General features: G+C 45.5%; 1 protein-coding gene across 3 annotated transcripts in view; it reads right to left on the bottom strand.

Annotated features, from left to right (window-relative positions):
• Positions 1-17,894, bottom strand: part of DNAH11 (dynein axonemal heavy chain 11) — a 276,162-nt gene that overhangs the window by 91,973 nt on the left and 166,295 nt on the right. For all 3 annotated transcript variants that reach the window (XM_074268964.1, XM_074268965.1, XM_074268966.1), the window contains 3 exons: positions 16,836-16,998; positions 14,447-14,570; positions 13,695-13,837 (listed from right to left, as the gene is read on the bottom strand). In XM_074268964.1, coding sequence (XP_074125065.1) covers positions 13,695-13,837; positions 14,447-14,570; positions 16,836-16,998 — 430 coding nt within the window. The remainder of the gene's footprint in view (positions 1-13,694; positions 13,838-14,446; positions 14,571-16,835; positions 16,999-17,894) is intronic.

The following is a 17,894-nucleotide window of genomic DNA, read 5'->3' as shown; positions in this document are numbered from 1 at the left end:
CCTCCACGCGTTTAGAAGGCCGACCCCCAAGTCCTGGAATATCCTTCCTGCTTCTTGGGTCATGTGGGATCCCACACTTTGTGCCACCTCCTGAGCTCAGTTGTGTGCTCAGAGTGCAAGCCCTTCCCCCAGGAAGCCAAGGACTCCAAGGAAGCCACAGAAGATGCTATGGTAACTCCCCCAGGGACCAATCAGCACCTCACATGTTTACTGGAGGAATCCCTCCAAGCTCCCAAGCTAACAGAGGCTTGAATGCTAAGAGCTCCCCGAAGTAGCCTGTTGCTATTATTTATGTTTAGATTTTTTAAAGAGCCAGATATCCTTCAGTTGTCCACGCCGAGTCCCCGCTAAATGAAGCTGGCACGGCAGCAGTTATGGAATGACTCCTGTCTCCTTCGCTGTGTCTTCTGGCTCAGGGACTCTCCTCATTATCTAGAAGAATGATGTGACCGGCAGAGCTGCCTCCAAATTGAAGCTGCAAAGATCCCCAAAGTCCTGATAACATGGGAGACCTGTCTGTGGTCATGAAACCAGGATCTGAGCTCTAGGGGCTGCTGGATGTCTCGAAGCTTGTACTACTTCTTCAGCTTTGCTCATTATCAGTGTTGTTGCTGTTGGTGGTTCAAAGCCTCAGTCTTAAAGACGAGGAAACTGAGGCACAAAAAACCTTGCCCGGGGTCACCCAGTTAACGAACAGGGGGGACTGCACCTTGGGTCCCATGACTCACATTCTTAGTCACTGGACTTGGAGCCAGTGATGGAGAGAAAGTAACCGCCTTTCTCCGAATCTGTCTCCGAATCTGTGAAACGAGGGGGTTTGGCTTCCAAGGCCCCTTCTGGCTCTAATGTATGAAACAAAGACGATCCACCTGCTGATATAGGTAGAGTCCGTGGTCAGCCAGGAAGTTTGTGGGAGGGTTGAACTTTGAACTCAGGTCCCCAGATCAGTATCCTTAACGCTACATTACAGCTTTCTCAATGCTACAGGCCTTTGAGTCCAAGTCTCCTGCATTTCACTAATGAGAATCTTATAGAACTTCCACCTAAAATCCTTGGTTCTCAACCCAAACACATCAAGAAAAAGGTGACTTTGGGAACCGGATTGTTTGGATCATCACTTTCAACTGTCACCTGGCTCTTTGTTGGGTTTGACGGAAATATGAAGGTTAAGGACTTAACAACAAGGGAGACATACAGTGAGGAAGAGGGAGCTTTTGCCCAGCTGCCCAGAGTTATTCATTATCATCTGGCCTAGGAAAGTGAATTCGTCGATGGTGGGGATCAATGGGGTTGACACGTAAGGAAGTTGACCCTTAAGTGCCTCTATCATAGGCTAGAATAGCTCTAGAACTTGCAGAGCATAAAGAATTGTGTCTGGCTGGATGAGTGATGTCAGGAGCGAGAGGTCTGGGAGGAGGAGTAAAAGTGTGGGAGGATGCCGCATGGGTCTTAGGGTCTGAATCTCTGGAGAGTTAGAGCTTCCTCCATCTCCATCCCCCCAAACTTCATCTTATCAGGAAGCGTGGGAAGGGAAAGAAGGAAAGCAGGGGCAGCTGTAGTGGAACGTGGCGGGATGGGCCCGCTCCTCCCAGAATGACTAACATCTGGCAGGGATGGGCAGCTCTAGCAGAAGTGACATTTTGTACGGCAGAGCCTTGGGTCCCCAGCCATTGGAGGATCAGAGACTCGGAGCTAGAAGAGGAAGGAGCGTATTCAATCCTTCCTCCCTCATTGTTTTAGAGATGGAGCCTCGGAGAAATCAAAGGCTTTCTTCAAAGTCAAGAGGAGAGGAAGCAGCAGAGCGAGGCGGGTATTGGGAGCTAGATCCTCCAACTCTGCTCCGTACCACCGTGCCTCAAGCAGAGGCTTCCACCTGGTCGTGGGCTTGAGCCCTGGACTCTCAGATAAAAATCCTCATGCTGTGACCGAGATACTTCCCCCGTAACAAAAGGAGCACAGGCCGAGAACGAGCACGGGGCACAGACAGCTCTGTCACCAGGCCATCAGGGGGTGTCTGCAGGACGGTGCTTGGGGAGAGGAGGGGATGGCAAGGGAGAAACTTCATTCTGGTTTGAAGTCAACGAAGCGTCTCACAGTCAATTCCAACTTCTCGATTATGTCAATTTTTTCCCTCACTTGTCATCTATTTTTTCTTGGGGGTGGAGGGCTTCCCCACATCACTCTGGAACATGGGGAATGGGGAGGGACCTGGCCTTTGACATGACCTGTACCCCAGCTCCTCTCTATTTTTTTTTTTTGAGGTTGGGGTTAAGTGACTTGAGCAGGGTCACACAGCTAGGAAGTGTTAAGTGTCTGAGTTCAGATTTGAACTCGGGTCTCCTGAATTCAGGGCTGGTGCTCTATCCACTGCGCCACCTAGCTGCCCCCCTAGCTCCTCTCTATTAATAGAGAAAAATGAGGTTCAGGATCACATTCATTCATTCATCCATTCAGTAAACATGTATTAAATACTGTCTGCATGCAAGACACTAAGATACTGAGACAAACATTTTAAAAAGCCTGTCTTCAAGCAGCTTACTATCTCTGAGCATTTCTTCTAGCTGCCAACGTTGGAATCATCGCTCTACATTGCTTTACATCCATCTAATTATTCACCACAAAATAATTCTGGCACCGGAACAGCCCGACAGAGCTGTGCCCTCTGCAGTTTGAACGCTTGGCAGTTTGGTCCAAGAAAGGACCAGCATCTGCTACCCCATCCTGCCAGGGGATCTTCAGAATCTTCCTAAGACGATTCGAAGGGGAGCGATCCAGCTTCCTGGCCTGGTGCCGGTGCCCTGAACAGTTTTCCCAGGCACACAACCATGAGGTTGGCACAATGGTCCTGTGGACCTTCAGTTGGGGGTCAATCTAATCCTCTCCCTCACTTTCCTTTGGAGCCTCTCAAACCCTGAACCAGCTCTGGCCATGAATGTGTCAATCTCATTGCCAGTGTGGACGTGTCTGGAAAGTCTCCTGCCAAGGTGAGAGAATGATCCACAACATTCGGAACCTCACCGCTTACTGACACTGATGCTGGTGGTATGGCTGGCTGGCTGAAGGAGGCCCTGTGTTTCCGTGGTGTTAAATGTTGGGCCAAAATTAGCACCAGCAGCGGAGAATTGATCCACACTTTGTTGCATTTCCTCTTCCGAGGCTGCACTGAGTGCGTTGTGCAAAAAAAGTATTTTATGAAGAACTCACACAAGATGGTCAGAAATCAGATCCAAGGACACTCTCTCAAGAACTTTAGAATCGATCATACGACAGGGGGAACACTGGCACGGGACCGCCCAGCATGGCGGCCCTCCTCAGAGAAGCTGCTGGCTCTGAGCAAAGCAGAATTGCCTTATCTCATAGACCTGAGATGGGCAAAGTTAGAGGAGCCACCCCCCAAGCTCATAGGGGCCATTTGTGTCCCCTGTGGCAGAGCATCCTGAGCCCACACTGGTCTGATCAGCCACAGCTGGACACACTGACTCTAACATGATGATGTCACCTCGGCCCTCTTTGAGAACGAAGGACAACAACCACTCATTCCCCCAGCTGCCCCTTGGGATCCATCCTGCTGCTTTCTGCAGGCCACTGGACCTCCGGAGACGTAATCCATGAATCACTGCTCTTGGACCAGGCCGTGCTGTTGAGTGAAGAAAGGAGGCCGACCGTCCGCGACCCATTCTACTGACTGGCCCAGCTCCAACTCCCTGGCCTCCTGCAGTATTTGTACCCCTGATGCTCAGCACGCTACTTGACACAGGGTAAGCACTTACTATACATGCTTTTCCTTCACTTATATAAAGAATCACCATGGACACTTCCAACTAGAAAGTCCTTCCCAAACAATAGGTCTGAAGGTTCCAAGGATCATGAAAAGGGAAAGTAAAAGGAAAGAAAAATAATGAAAGGTAAAGATTTTTTTTTAAAGAAGACATGTAAACAGAACTACATTCTTTCTTAAAAGCAAATATTCATATGTAAAAAGGAACCCTCAAATCAGTCTGTACGGGCTTCCTATGGCCATAAACGGGGGGATGCCAGGCATTTGCTTTTGGAATTCACACCCTAGAATTTCTCTTCCTGCCCACACGGGATGCACTGCAACTCCTGTGTAATAATCTCATTTTCTTTGGGCACTGGACTGTATTCCGATGTCTTTGAGCTGTGATCTCATCCTAAGTATTTCTTTGTGCCTTACCAACAGGACTCACTCTATTTCATTGGGTAATGGAAATAGGAATTGCCAAAAAGATCCCATTTCTTTTCCAGTTGGCTGAGTTTGTTCTTAGACTGAAACAACACTCTCTTTCCTGCTTACCTGGGTGCATTTCTGCTCAAAGGCTCTCAAGAGTCTTCATGAATAAGATGCAGCCCAAAGATAAGCAAGCCTGGATGAGGCTTGGGGCCTTGATGAGAAGCCCTCCCAAATGTGAATGCTTTATTTGCTTAATATTCACTCTTCTTAAATCTTCTTAGATCCAGGCTTTCCTTGGATAGACTATCACTTGCTTCACTGATGCTATTACCTGTCAAGCGCAAGTCCATCCCGAAGATCCCTCATCAAAAGGGCCTTCAGAGACATTCCCTTTCTGGACTGCAGCTCGCATGTAGTCTCTCTCCATATATTTTCTTTTCTTCAGGGACTCTTGCATCTTGTCTACTTGTCCCATGAGTGCTTGGTAAAAAGATCAATAGTTTAGAATATTCTCCCCAAAGTTAACCAGAAGAGTCAAAACAAGTAATAGTATAATCCAAACGAAAGCCCTTTTACTTAGACTTTTCTGGGTAATGTAACAGAAGGTGATTTATATGTGTGTGATCAAAAGCCACGTGAGGTAGAAGGAAGAGGGTTGGATTTGGAGTCAGAGGACATGGATTCAAATCCTGGGTGTGATGTTGGGCAAGTGACCTTTGAGCCTCATTTTCAAATATGAAAAGTGAGCAAGTTGGACAAGATGGTCTTACGGTCGCCTTCCAGCTCTCACTCTATGATCTTGCTACTTGTCCTGGTTTATGGAGGACTTTAGGGTACATCTAGCCTAATCTAGGCTAGCATCTAGCCTAAAACTTTTATGAATCACAGAAAAAAATAATTGGTGTTAAATGATTATTTCAGTGAGAATCATGTGGACCTTTAAAAGTTCTATGTGGGGGCCACTGGGGGCGCAGTAGAGAAAGCACCAGCCCTGAAGTCAGGAGGACCCGAGTTCAAATTTGATCTCAGAAACTTAACACTTCTAGCTGTGTGACCCTGGGCAAGTCACTTAACCCCAGCCTCAGGGGAAAAAAAAAATCTTTGTGATTTCTCAAGGTTCAAAGGTAATCTAGCTCACTCTTTTCCTCCCAATTCAAGGCTGACCTCCCACAGCATGGTCCTAAATTATACACAGTGATGTATCAAGTCTGTGGGTCATTAGATTTTGCACCTCTTGAGGAGGCTTTTGCCTTTTTTGTTATCCTCAGATTATTAACCGAACGTCCATCTAATTGCATGTCTGGACAATATGCATGTGTCATCCACTTGATTATCATCGTGTGGATATTTGGGTTGATCTTCTTTGAATGATTACAGATTCCATATAGGAGGCTCTATAATAACCTAGGATTTGCTGCAGTTGGTACAGTGTCATTTGCAAATAGGAACAACTCAGCATCTATAAGGAACTCTGTGTCTGATGTTCATCCTCTATCACTATGGAAAATACCACTGGTAAGAAGAGATTTTCTATTTTCATTGCTTTTATCACTTAATATTAAATAATCACTGAATAAAGATACTGGTTTTATAACTTTTTTTTTGTATACTTTTGACACATGAATAGGAAACCTTTCTTGAAGGAGAAACTTTGGGGCGGTGTTTTGTTCTACTAAGTCAAAGGTGTTTTTTTGTTTTTTGTTTTTTTGTTTCTTAAAGTTAAAACATAATAAGGCTATTGGGAACTTATATGCTCTACAACTTTCAGCCAATTGTATGGTTTGAAGATGGAATCTGCCTGTGAACATTACTTCCAAGTCTAGTTAATTCTCCTTTTCTAGTTTCATCAAGGATGCCCTTGATGTGTGTGTAGATTTTTCTGAGGAAACATTTTGTAGAGATGAGATGGTTGGAATATTGGTCAGTTTTCAGTGGTCACTTTTTTCCTGGTAGCATTGAAGGTTCAAGTTTTGGGTCTCATCCTTTTTTTCTGATACTATGAAAACAGATTCTTCAATGTCTCTGTCATTGTTTTGTCTCCAGCATAGAACATCACTGTGTATCATTACCCATTAGTTTAGTCCATTTGATTTTCCCCATCTTTGAAGTTTTAGTATCATTTCTACATCCTCAAGAAGCACATTGGAGACTATGATGTTTGTGACCAAATTTATTCATTGTCACTGACGGAAAAATTGGTTTATTACCAAAAATCTTTCCCTTCAAGGAATTTCTATTGTGCATCCTGTTTATCTAAGTTTCACTTAGAATACCAAATTTCTTCCTTAAACACCTTTTGTATGATCTTAGTTGGTTTCTTACCAGACTTTCTTCAAATCCAGTTTGTCTTCCATCTCTTCTCAGTCAATCTGGTCCCTACTCAGTCTTCCATCTTCCTCCATAAGATTTAAAAAAAAGGTTTATATTCTAAAATAGTGTTACCATTGAGTGCTATTTCCCAGCTTGGCAAGAAGATCAAACTGTTGGCTTGATGAGGTTACTTCTAGGCTCCTTTGGTTTCCTTGTATGGGGACTGATTCTCATGGGTTAATTTTCCTTATTTAATGGTGATCACCTTAAAATAAAGTCAGTAATTTCCTTAGCTAAGGATATGTCACTGTCTGTTCTTATACACCACAAATTTCCAAATTGGGCTGAAAGCTCAGAAGGAGCTCCCTCCATCACGCATATCTGACGTCTAGCCAAGTTTCTCCCTTGTAACCTCATGAAGAAATAACTTGTGATTTCAAAGGCAAACCAAATTCTGCGATCGCTACTTTGCAATAGCAGTGACATAGTTAAGGTTCCCAAGGAGTCCGGCGGCCCAGGTTAGCAATCTTAGAGGAAGCAGAACTGCCCACTCTTGCTTAAGAAAAATAAACTTTCTGGGCCCTGTGACAATCAGCCAGGATTGAAGTCAAGGCAGATTGGAAGAGAGAAATTACAAGGGAAACCATCATTCTGCAAGGAGAAACACATGGGCATGTGGTGTTTGGTGCCCATCCATCAGCCCTGAATGGGAGCCAAAGACAGACCATCCAGATCATCCTGTAATGGGAGCTGTGCCATGGGGTTTGTGGGTCACTTCTTACATGCAGCCAGCTTCTCACTGTCCCTGCATTCCCACTGGGGACCGCTGAGCAGCCGTGAGCATGGTTAATGGCGTGGGAACTCTGCAGAATTTCGCTTGACCTGGCAGGTGGGCTTACTGTTCCTTGTCAGCCAGTCTGCTTGCCATGGATCCCAGCTTAAAGGAGATGGAAAGAAGGCTCCAAGTCTCAGACTCTTTGCTAGATGGGCCCTCCTCAAAAAGCATGGCCTTCGAAAGAAATTTTTTTTTCATGGATCAGGGAGGCAAGCTCTATCTGAGCCCGTGACTGAGGAGGGCGGGAGCTGACGCTCACAAGTGCCCGGCAAGTTACAAAGTGCCTCATGTACCGTGACTTCATGGGTCACCTCCCAGTATAGGAACTTCCTCCACCAAAGCTGCTCATTTAGGGCTTTGCTCGGGCACTGACAAATTAAGTGACTTGCCAGCCTATTTGTGCCAGCCAGGATTCGAATCCCTCTCTTCCTGCTTATAAATTTTATCCGGCATCCATTACCATTCCAAACACTACAACAACCAAACCAGAGGGAAGTAAAGTCCTTATCCCAATTTTACAGATGAGAAAACTGAGGTTCAGAGATTTGTCCAGAATCTCAGAGCTGAAAGACTCTTTCAGACTTATCAATCTGGTCCAACCTGTCCCTAAACAAGGAAAAAAAACACGTGAGCTGAGCCTCGAACAGCTCTGGGAATCCCAAGCGCCAGAAAGGAGGAGAGCCGGTGTTCTAGACATGGGGTTCGCCAGTGTAAGAGGAGGAACGTTGTGTACGGGAAAATGGAAGAGAATAGTTTGAACGGATGAGAAATAGTATGGGAAGAGTGGGGTGGACAGATGGCAAGGACTTTAAAGGTCAGACAGAGGACTCTATTTTTTCTTAGAGATGCTTTCTGAGTGACACATCCATTTGGTAGCTGTGCAGTGGATGGATTAGAGTGGGAAGAGACCCGAGGCAGGGAGCCCAATTAGGAGGATATTACCATAGTCTAGTCAAGAGATGATCAGGGCCTGAACTAGGGTGATGGCAATCATAATGACTCCTTGAAGGGGAAAGGAGTGTCTCTCCTCATATGGGAATCAATGTCTCCCGTTATTGTTTCCAGAACTGTGAATTTAAATACAAAGGGACCTACGGTACCCGTCAAGGTGGCTGGCTGGGGGAAAGGAGAGGAAAGGGCAAATTGCTGACCCTTTTAGGCAGTAATGGATTCATGGGGATTATAGGGATAGAAGAGAAGGTCAGAGAGAAGAAAAATTAGACTTCCATTTCCAAGGACTTTATCCTTATTTGAAAATCACAGCCAATTTGGGTGCACAAATACAGAAGTTGATACTCTGATGCTGCTAATTCATGTGACCTTACCTTGCCAGCATTCACTCCAAGGGTTTCTGGGCACAAAAGGGCATTTTGAAGGAGGTTGCCAGGTCTGTGAGTGGGGAGACTTCTCTAGTCTGGGTTTGTCGCTAATTTTCCAGTCAAATTGTTTTCTCCTTTCTTTGTCTGCTCGACGATAACGTATTGTTGCCCCAAACGGAGCTCTGATGGGGCCAGGATTGGCACTAAGGTGCCCTCTTCTCGACATCCCAAGAAAATCTCCATGATGGTTCCAGGGTTTTCCTTAAGAGATTCTCAACACAAAATGCCTCGCCCTTCTGCAGTCTCATGCTCCCTCCAACCATTTTTGCCTTTTTATATTATGCAACTCCCATCCACGTCCTCCTGTGAATCCTCCACGGGGAGCGGTTGGAGGGGAGGGTCCCCCTAGTGTGCTCGTCTCGGGGTCTCAACATGACATGGGTGGTGATGGGCACAGCGCCCATCCATCCTCGCTTGCTCTTACTCCGTGACAGTTCCACATTTTCTTCCGGTCAGACCTGTCTGATGACCTCCTTTATGTCGTTTCTTACATTATCTTGTGGCAATGGGACACAGTCTGTTTGCACGTGCCCTGCATTTCTCCACTGCCCTTCCGGTGACTTGCAATCGTGGATCTTTGGAAATGATGGCATTACAGTGTGTGATCTGTAGCCATAATATTACAATATGTGATCTGTAGCCATACAGCTTTATTGGAAAAATACTGATGTTTTTAAAAATCAGGTTTTGGTATGAGAGCTAGGTTAGAGAATGTTCAAAATAATTTCCCAAAGGCAATCTAGCCCCTCTCTGCTTTCTGTTAATTTCCAGGCCATTCTGTCAACTCACTTCTATATCTGTAAATACATGTACAGATGGATGAGTCCAATAGGTTATATATCCACCTTCGTATATATTTATTTATAAATATATTATATATATTTAAATATATATATTATATATATATATAATAGTATATATTTAAATATATACTAGTTTTTCATCCACTTGGCTGTTCATGTGTAGATAGCTCGACAAAATGCATCCAAAAAGGAAAAAAAAAATGGAACGCCAAGAATTCCTTGATGCAATTGGTCAATTCTAGGAAGGCAATCTGCACATTTCAAGAAGGGAGTTTTTTAGTCTTGAAGTTCTCATAAGCCAAACTGTTAGTAATTCATGACATATTTCCCTGAAAATATATTATAAATTGTTCCTAATTTAGCCTGCAAAAGCCTCCTGGTCCTGCTTGGGCCTCCTGCTGTTACACTTATGAGAGGCCCGTTTCAGTCCTAGGAGAGTCTATGCTCAGCCTCCTCCCCCTGTGCTTCCATAAGCCTGCGGGCCAGATCAGCCACACTTCCCTCTCCTTAACTGCTTTTTCTCTCCACTCCCGAGCCTCCCTTCTTCCACTGGTGAATTTCTCCCACGACTTCCACTTTGAGGAAGGGTCTAAACAAGCCAGCCTTCATTCTCAGTTTCCCCACCAAGCCCCAATGGGGGCACCTTCTCCCCACGGCTTTTCCAGCTATGCACTGTCTTCAGTGTCAGAAAGTGAGCTCTGTGAGGTCTTTTGCCTCTCTCTGTAGCCCCAGGGCTTAGCACAGTCTAGAACATAGTCTGTTCTTAATAAATGCTTGTTGACGGGGCAGCTAGGTGGCGCAGTAGATAGAGCACCAGCCCTGAAGTCAGGAGGACCCAAGTTCAAATCTGAACTCAGACACTTAACACTTCCTAGCTGTGTGACCCTGGGCAAGTCACTTAGCCCCAGCCTCAGGGAAAAAAAAATAAACAATAAATGCTTGTTGACTTATTGAATTGAGAAGATTACACCGCCAGATTCCCTCTCCATCACCACAAACCTGTTCTCCATTTCTTCCACCCAAATCTCTCTCCAATCTAGCCCAGCTTGGAACAGATTCTGCGCTTTCTTTCTCCTGTTCTTGAATTAGACACACCCAGCCTTTACTTGGATTTTATGAGTTTTTTTAAGAACTTGGTAAGAATGGAAATGGAGCGTGGAAAGACCCCCTCCTCTCTGTCTCTCTCCTTTGCTCTCAGAGAATGGGGCTCTTTGCTGCTGCTGGCTTTTGGCATCTTTGGACACATGCTAACTGGACTGGCATTCCTCCTTCCTGGCTTTGGACCAAGTTGGGTTAGAACCAGAACCCAAGGAGAAGAGGAAGAAGGGGAAGGGGGAAGTTGGGATAGGCTGAGCAAACGGGAAGAAGCAATCTTAAGAGTCCATCCAGATAAGACCAGTCCTGGAGCTGGGACAGCAAAAGTGGTGGGGAGGGGAGAGGAGCAGCCTCAGGACGAGGAATCCATCCACACACCATCAGCCCTTGCCCTGAAGAGCTTCCCGGGGACTGACTCTTAAGTGAGAAGCTTGGAACAGGCAAAGGAGGAAAGGTGCCAGGAAACAATGGGTTGGAAGGAAAGGAAGCAGAAGGGGAGTTAGGTGGGGTTTACACCAAGTAGTAGCAAGGGGGAAAGAAGGAAAATGTATAATTATCTCTGGTATCAGGGGTACACAAATAGTGGTAGAATGGAAAAAAGCCCTGACTCTGAAGACAAAGGACCTGGGTTTAAATGTTGCCTCTGGCACTTTGGTGCAGGAGGTACCATGGGATTTCACTTTTCTGAGTCTCAGTTTCCTCATCTGTAAAAATGAGGGAGCTGGCCCCCGAGATCCCGCCCAGCTTCTAAGCTATGACCCATGAGCCACGCTTAGACACAAGGGATGGATGCAGGTCAGTTCCCAGCTAAGTGAGAGAGCCTGCCCCCCAGGCTGAAGACAAAGACCTGTCTTTGGGCTTCACGGTCCAACTATTCCTCTCAGATTCTGTAGGAAAGTCAGGGGAACCCAGAGCATTGTTCTGTGGAAGGCACTCGGCAGGACGGCACTTGGAGCTCTGACAGGACACTCCTGGCTGCACTTTCTGCACGGTTTTATCTCTGTAGGTGGGAGGGAGCTGTCAATACAGCTCCTGCAATGGACTTGAGGAGGCAAAGCTACGGCCTGGCTGGAAGCACAGTAGCCCCCCAGGCTCACCACTCAACCCCGAATATGGCCACATCCATCGCACAGGGTGGTCACCTCTATTGTCATTCAAACATCTGAGGCCGAGACCAACAGGCAGAACAGACCCCTAGATGGAGAGAACCAAGCAGCAAGGCCAAAGTGCTGTCAAGTAAGGGCCACTTCATGACCTGTTTCTGTCCCATGTATTCCCTCCCACTCTCTAAGAAAACAAAAAAAGAATTCACAAATGGCTCGAAGAACTGTTTCACCTGTTAAATCATCAGATCGAACCATTCTTAAGTGGAGGGCTGTCCGAGAGCAGGTGGCTGGCTGGCCAGATTTGGCCTGGGGACCACAGTTTGCCAAGACCTGTCCTAAAGCGTCCCCATCTTGGTGGATCCTGACTCTGAAACCCAATCCACTTCTCCCAGGCTCGTGTCATCTGGAAAATCTGGCCGGCATTCCGGCTCCTCCTTTTAGCTCACCGACAAAAATGTTTAGTGACACAAGGGCCAAGACAGGTGTCTGGAGCTCTCTCCCAGGGACCTCCCTCCCAACAATAATGCAGCTATTTACGACTGCTTTGGGAGTCTGCTCACGCAGTCTCAATCCCAGAATCCCAAACTGGAAGAAACCGAGGCAGCCACCGAGTCCAATTGGGATCCTAAAATCCCTCCCCACTACAGCACGTCTGGCAAGTGGTCAGAGCTTTTCAGTTGGATGTCTCAAAGGAGAGGAACCCCCTCACCTGCTGAGACAGTGAGGGAGTAATAGCAATGGAGAAAGAAGGAAAATCTGTGATTATCTCGAGTACATGGCGGGTCAGTTGCTTCTATAAACAATGGTAGAATGGGAAAAGCCCCCACTCTGAAGACACTCCAGTCTGTTGCCCCAAGGGCACAGCTCCAAGTGTTGGGAAACATTCATGCCTCCAGCCCCTAGCCATGGTTCTGAATTCTGCCCAAAGCCACCCAACTCTTCCACCATTTAGCTCATTTCTCTCCATGTCCCTGGGGATAGTGAAATATTTATCGGCACAGGCTACGAAGGACAGTGATAAATTAAAGAGTACCCAGAGAAGAGAAACGAGGATGGCTGAGGGCCTCAAGTCTACATCATGTAAGGATTGGCTAAGGAGTTTGGGTGATAGGACTAGAAAAGACTCGGGTGCATCTGGGAGTGGTCTTTTAGCATCTGAACCATGAAAGAGGGAATAGGCTTGTTCAGCTTGGAAGTTGCAAAGAAGTAAACTGAGGCAGAATGCTGAGAGGAAATTTTCCTAATAATTAGGGCTCTCCTAAAGTGGATTGGGCTGTCTAGAGAGTTGATGGGTTTCCATCTTCACAAGTTTTTAAACAAGACTGAAGGACCGTGATCAGAAATATTGTCGTGAGGATGTCTTTGGGACAGACATGGAGCCGGAGAGTTAACAACATCTCTTCAAACTGGAAATTCAGAGGCTCTTCTGAGGAGTCCGGAACAACGGGGTCAGTTCACTCTAAGTCCTTGGGGAGAGGCCTGGTTGGCCAACTTTGATCCCCTGACACGTGGGTCTCTTCCCCTGGAGGACCCCTCACCCTGGACAAGCTCTCTATCCTCTCACTGGTGAATTCTTCTGGTGCCTCCATTTTGGTTTCAAACTAGGATGATGGCAATCTAGTCCCTTACAGGTCTCCCTAAAACATTAATGCAAAATGCTAGCTTTGTCCTCTTCCTGTTTAAATAGTTTACATTTTGGCGCATGTTCTCATCCTGAAGGAGCCTCCCAGGCTGGCAACGAGTCCTGTACTCTGACCTCAGGCTTGTGAGCCCACCAAGGTTATCGGATGTCTCAGAACACACAGAGGGGAAGAATGACCCGCCGCAGACCCTCCCTGGGAAACTCAAGGCCTCTTTCATCATGAACAGCTGAACTCTAAGCCCACATTCCCAACCCTGAAACAAGATCTCCCTCCCCATCCCTCCGCCGGCCCCCACAATGGCATCTTAACTCAGAGAGCAGCGAATCCTTACTTTGAGCTGCCGCCGCACTCTGGCCAGAAAGAACTTCCAACAATTTTCTCTCGTGTCCAAGATGCCCAGGCCTCGGACCTCATGATGGATTCCAGAAATTATCTTGTCCACGTCCTCATCACTGAAGAGATCTGGGATTTCTCCTGGCCCCAAGAGAATAAAAAATCAGCAAGAGGCCATCCCAAGTTTAACAACAGATGAACATGAGTGAGCCAAAGGGTAATGGAACCATAAGTTAGAGATGGAAAAGACCTCAGAGGCCTACCCAATATCCAGCTTTTAAATGAGGAAACTGAGACCCAGAAAAGGGGAAGTGACTTTCTCAAAACCCTCCTGGTGGCAAGAAACAGAGACAGGATGTTCCAACCCCAAATCTTCCCATTGCACCATGAACTCAACCTCCTGTTCCACAACCGAGATTCTCTGAGTATGGCGGTGGATGCTTGGGAACTTAAAACGCCCTTTTACTTTAGAGGATGTATAAAAACTTCAGGGGAAGACAGCCCTGCCGCTGACGTCCGACTGGCCCATCTGGAACACTACTGACCTCACTAAGGCTCTCCCCGAGGCACGGCATCTTTAAGCCATTTGAAAAATCAACACACCCCAAGTTGGCTGAATCTGTAGGGTTCTCCCCAAGGACCACCCCCAGGGAGCACAGCAAAGACAAATGATCTCTCCTTAAAGTTCACAGCACCACAGATCATTTGTCATCAGGGAAGATCTTTCTGGGGACGTGCTGGTTTAATCACCTGATGCCAACAAGTCATTAATCAGCACGAGGAAGCGTTCGTCCAGAACCTGGGCATCTGTCAGCAGAAACACCACGGGCATGTTCTTGGCTCCCGCCTTGATGTACAAGTTGGCCAGATCTACCTGGAAGGGAAGGGGGCCATCAGTCACAGTGGTTAAAAAGTGAGGCTGACACTGGGGAGGAGGGGAGCCAGCATGGCCATGGGGATGACCCTCTGGCCAAGTCGCTACCTCTCGGGACCTCGGGATCTTTATCCGTAAGATATGACACATAGCAACAAAAACAATAACGCTTTCCTCATGGGTAGTTAAGAGGATCAAATGAGAGAAGGTTCATAAAGCATGGTGCAAACTTTAAAGCTTCATTATTGTTTTTGTTATTTTTCTCGTTTTTTTTTCTATTTTTCCATTAATTTTTCCATTTTTCCAATTTTCCAAATTCCATTTTTCCATTTTCCAAATTCCAAATTTCCATTAAAGAGAAAGCAGTGATGTATGTAGTAGTGAGCATACTGAACTTGAATTCAAATCTTGCCTCAGATAGTTACTAGCTGTGACCCTGAGCATGCTACCCAACTTCTGTCTGCCTTAGTTTACTCCATGTTTTATACGGAGAAAACAACAGCACCTGCTCTGCAGGGTAGTTGTGAGAATCAAATGAAATAGTCCATATAAAGCATTTTGCCAATCTTAAAACATCATAGAAATTCTAACTATAATAGTAATAACAATTATGATTATTTTGAGCTCCCCTTCTAATACACATGCTTCTCTTAAGTCGAAGCAGCATCACGTGCATTAGCCAGAGCGTTGGTTATGGAGGGAGGGATAACTGGGTTCTCCTCCTAACTCTGAATCTCAAGTTGAGTCACTTAGAACTTCTCTATCAAGTCTTGGGGTGGGATGGGGGAAGTGTGTCAGTGAGGGGTTCCTCATCTCTTAGTGACCCACTGGAAAGGAAAAAAATCTCCAGCTCAAACACTTAACTATTTATGATATAATGAAGTGATGATGGGGACAGGACCTATTGGTTAATCCCTTGTGCATGAATGGACAGAGGCCTCAGAACAAGGAAATCCCCTAGAGGAACGCTGTCCTCAGTGCTGATCAGCTCAGTGCTAGATCTTCTAAGACTTCTTGCAAAATGCTCACTCCTTTCAACGTTGAATGTTAGATCAGAGTTGGGAAGACTATGTTTGAGTCAGCCCTGTGTGATCATGGTCAAACAGCTTGATTTCTGAAGCTCAAGTTTGTATCCCCACTCTATGTGTTTATATCCCCCCAAAAGTAATTGAAATATAGAATAATTTCTGCTTCAAAGGAAATACAAATGGGAAGTGATTTTTAGAAAAAAAATTGCTTATATCAGCTCTATCTCTACTAGATCACATTAAAAAATTAAAATAATAAAGGGTTTTCATGGAAGCAAATACATAGAAAAAATATTCAAGTTGAACAAGTGGGGCAAAGGTTGACCTTGGTTGAAAGATAACAGAAAAAGCAGCCAAATAAAAACTATAAGCACTTTTATAGTCTAATATAGTCTAATATGATATTAATTATAATATAACATATAATGTATAACAATAATAATTATAGCTGCAATAGCCTAATGATAGTAATGCTGCTGCTGACAGTGATGGGGTGATGATAGCAACCACAAGGATGATGATAACAGTAACAACAAAAATAATCATAATAATGACAAGAATATTCATGAGAACAATGATATTAATGGGGAAGGCCTGGACTTGTGAATACACTGGTACAGATGATTTTCAGATATGGAAATTTCCATCGGCAATAATGAAAGTCTGTACTTTCTCTGAAGCATAGAGTCTTTTTTCCCCCAAGGCCATTGGAGTTAAATGACTCGCTCAAGGTCACACAGCTATTAGTGCCAAGTGTCTAAGGCTGAATTTGAACTCGGGTCTCCTTGATTCCAGGGCCAGTCCTCTATCCACTCTGTCACCTGGCTGTCCCTGTTCCAGAACGCTAAGAGGTTAAGTGACTGGTTCAACATCACACAGTTAGCTTATGTCTCGGATGGGAACTCCATCCCCAGATAACAGCAGCAAGGAACAATAAACAAAGCTCAAACAACAACAAACAATGGCATGGCACTTTAAGGTTCTCGAAGGGCTTTACATTTATAATCTCATTTGCGCCTGGCAACTATCTGGTGAGTTTGAGACCACAAGATATTATTATCCCCGTTTTAGAGGTAAGGAAACTAAGATTGAGAAGCTAAGCCGCTTGACTACCATCGCTATTTAGGAGCGGAACCAAAACCTCTGCTCTAACACTCAGCGTGGAGAGGAGCGAGCATGACTTGGAGCTCCATCACCTTGGCTCTTCTGGGAGAAGAGGCAGAAGCTCCGTTCTCACCTTGAGGTCCTGGAGCCCATAGTCTTTCCTCAGCGTGATCTGGAACACCTCGAAGGAGCTGATGTACGCCGCCAGCCGAGACAAGCTCTGTTTGCCGCTGCCTCCCACGCCGATCAGGAGAGAGTAGCCCTGAGACGTGTGCAAGATTCTGCTGATTCGGCACCTGGGGATGGACAGAAGGCCTCGACACTCAGAGCCAATGAAGCACCCAATACGTATTAAGGGCCCCCTACATGCCCGGCACCGTGCTAATGGCTGGGGATGTTAAGAAGCCGCCCAGGGAACATACCAAGCAGAATTTAAATGGCTAAATATTTCCTTTTTGATATTTTAAATTTCAGCTTCAGAGAGATGGACTGACTTAAGTAGCTACAGTAAAAATAAGTCAGGATTTCTGAGCTTAAATTAGACCTTAAAAGCTTATAAGAAATTTTATTAGGCAGCTAGGGGTACCAGAGAACTGAGTTCAAATTCTGTGTGACCTTGTGCACCTCAGTCTGCCTCAATTTCCTCAACTGTAAAATGGGGATCATAACGTCATATTTTCAAGGTTGCTGTGCAGATCAAATGGGATAACATTTATAAAGTGCTTAGAAAGCACTTAATAAGTGCTTATTCCCTTTCTCCCACCATCATGTGATCATAGACAAATTATTTAACTTTTTGTTTTTTTTAAATTAAATTTCTTTTCTTGCAATTATCAAAGATCTGTTTTCCTTCCCAAATCAATTGATAAAAAGAAAAACCCAAACCAAACCCTTGTAGCAAATATGCAAAATCAAGCAAAACTCATTCCTATCCATCAACCGTCTCCCAAAAGTCCAAGTCTCAGACAGCATCCAATTCTATCCCTTTGCAGGTTACTTTCCCAACCTTCCCATCTGTAGAATGGGCACAATAAGACTTGCACTACCCATGTCTTGTTAGGAAAACATTTAAAACCAAATGTGAGAGAATATCCTCAGGAGGAGGAACTATTGCTATTATCGGCACCCTCAGGGTTTAGCATCCAGTGTTAACAAATGTTTCTTGCATTGAGCTCAGATTTACCCTTGTGGG

The sequence above is a fragment of the Sminthopsis crassicaudata genome, chromosome 5 (assembly GCF_048593235.1).
Source record: "Sminthopsis crassicaudata isolate SCR6 chromosome 5, ASM4859323v1, whole genome shotgun sequence".
Classification (NCBI taxonomy): domain Eukaryota; kingdom Metazoa; phylum Chordata; class Mammalia; order Dasyuromorphia; family Dasyuridae; genus Sminthopsis; species Sminthopsis crassicaudata.
Note: the sequence above shows the minus strand (reverse complement) of the source record. Positions and strands in the feature narration are given on the sequence as shown.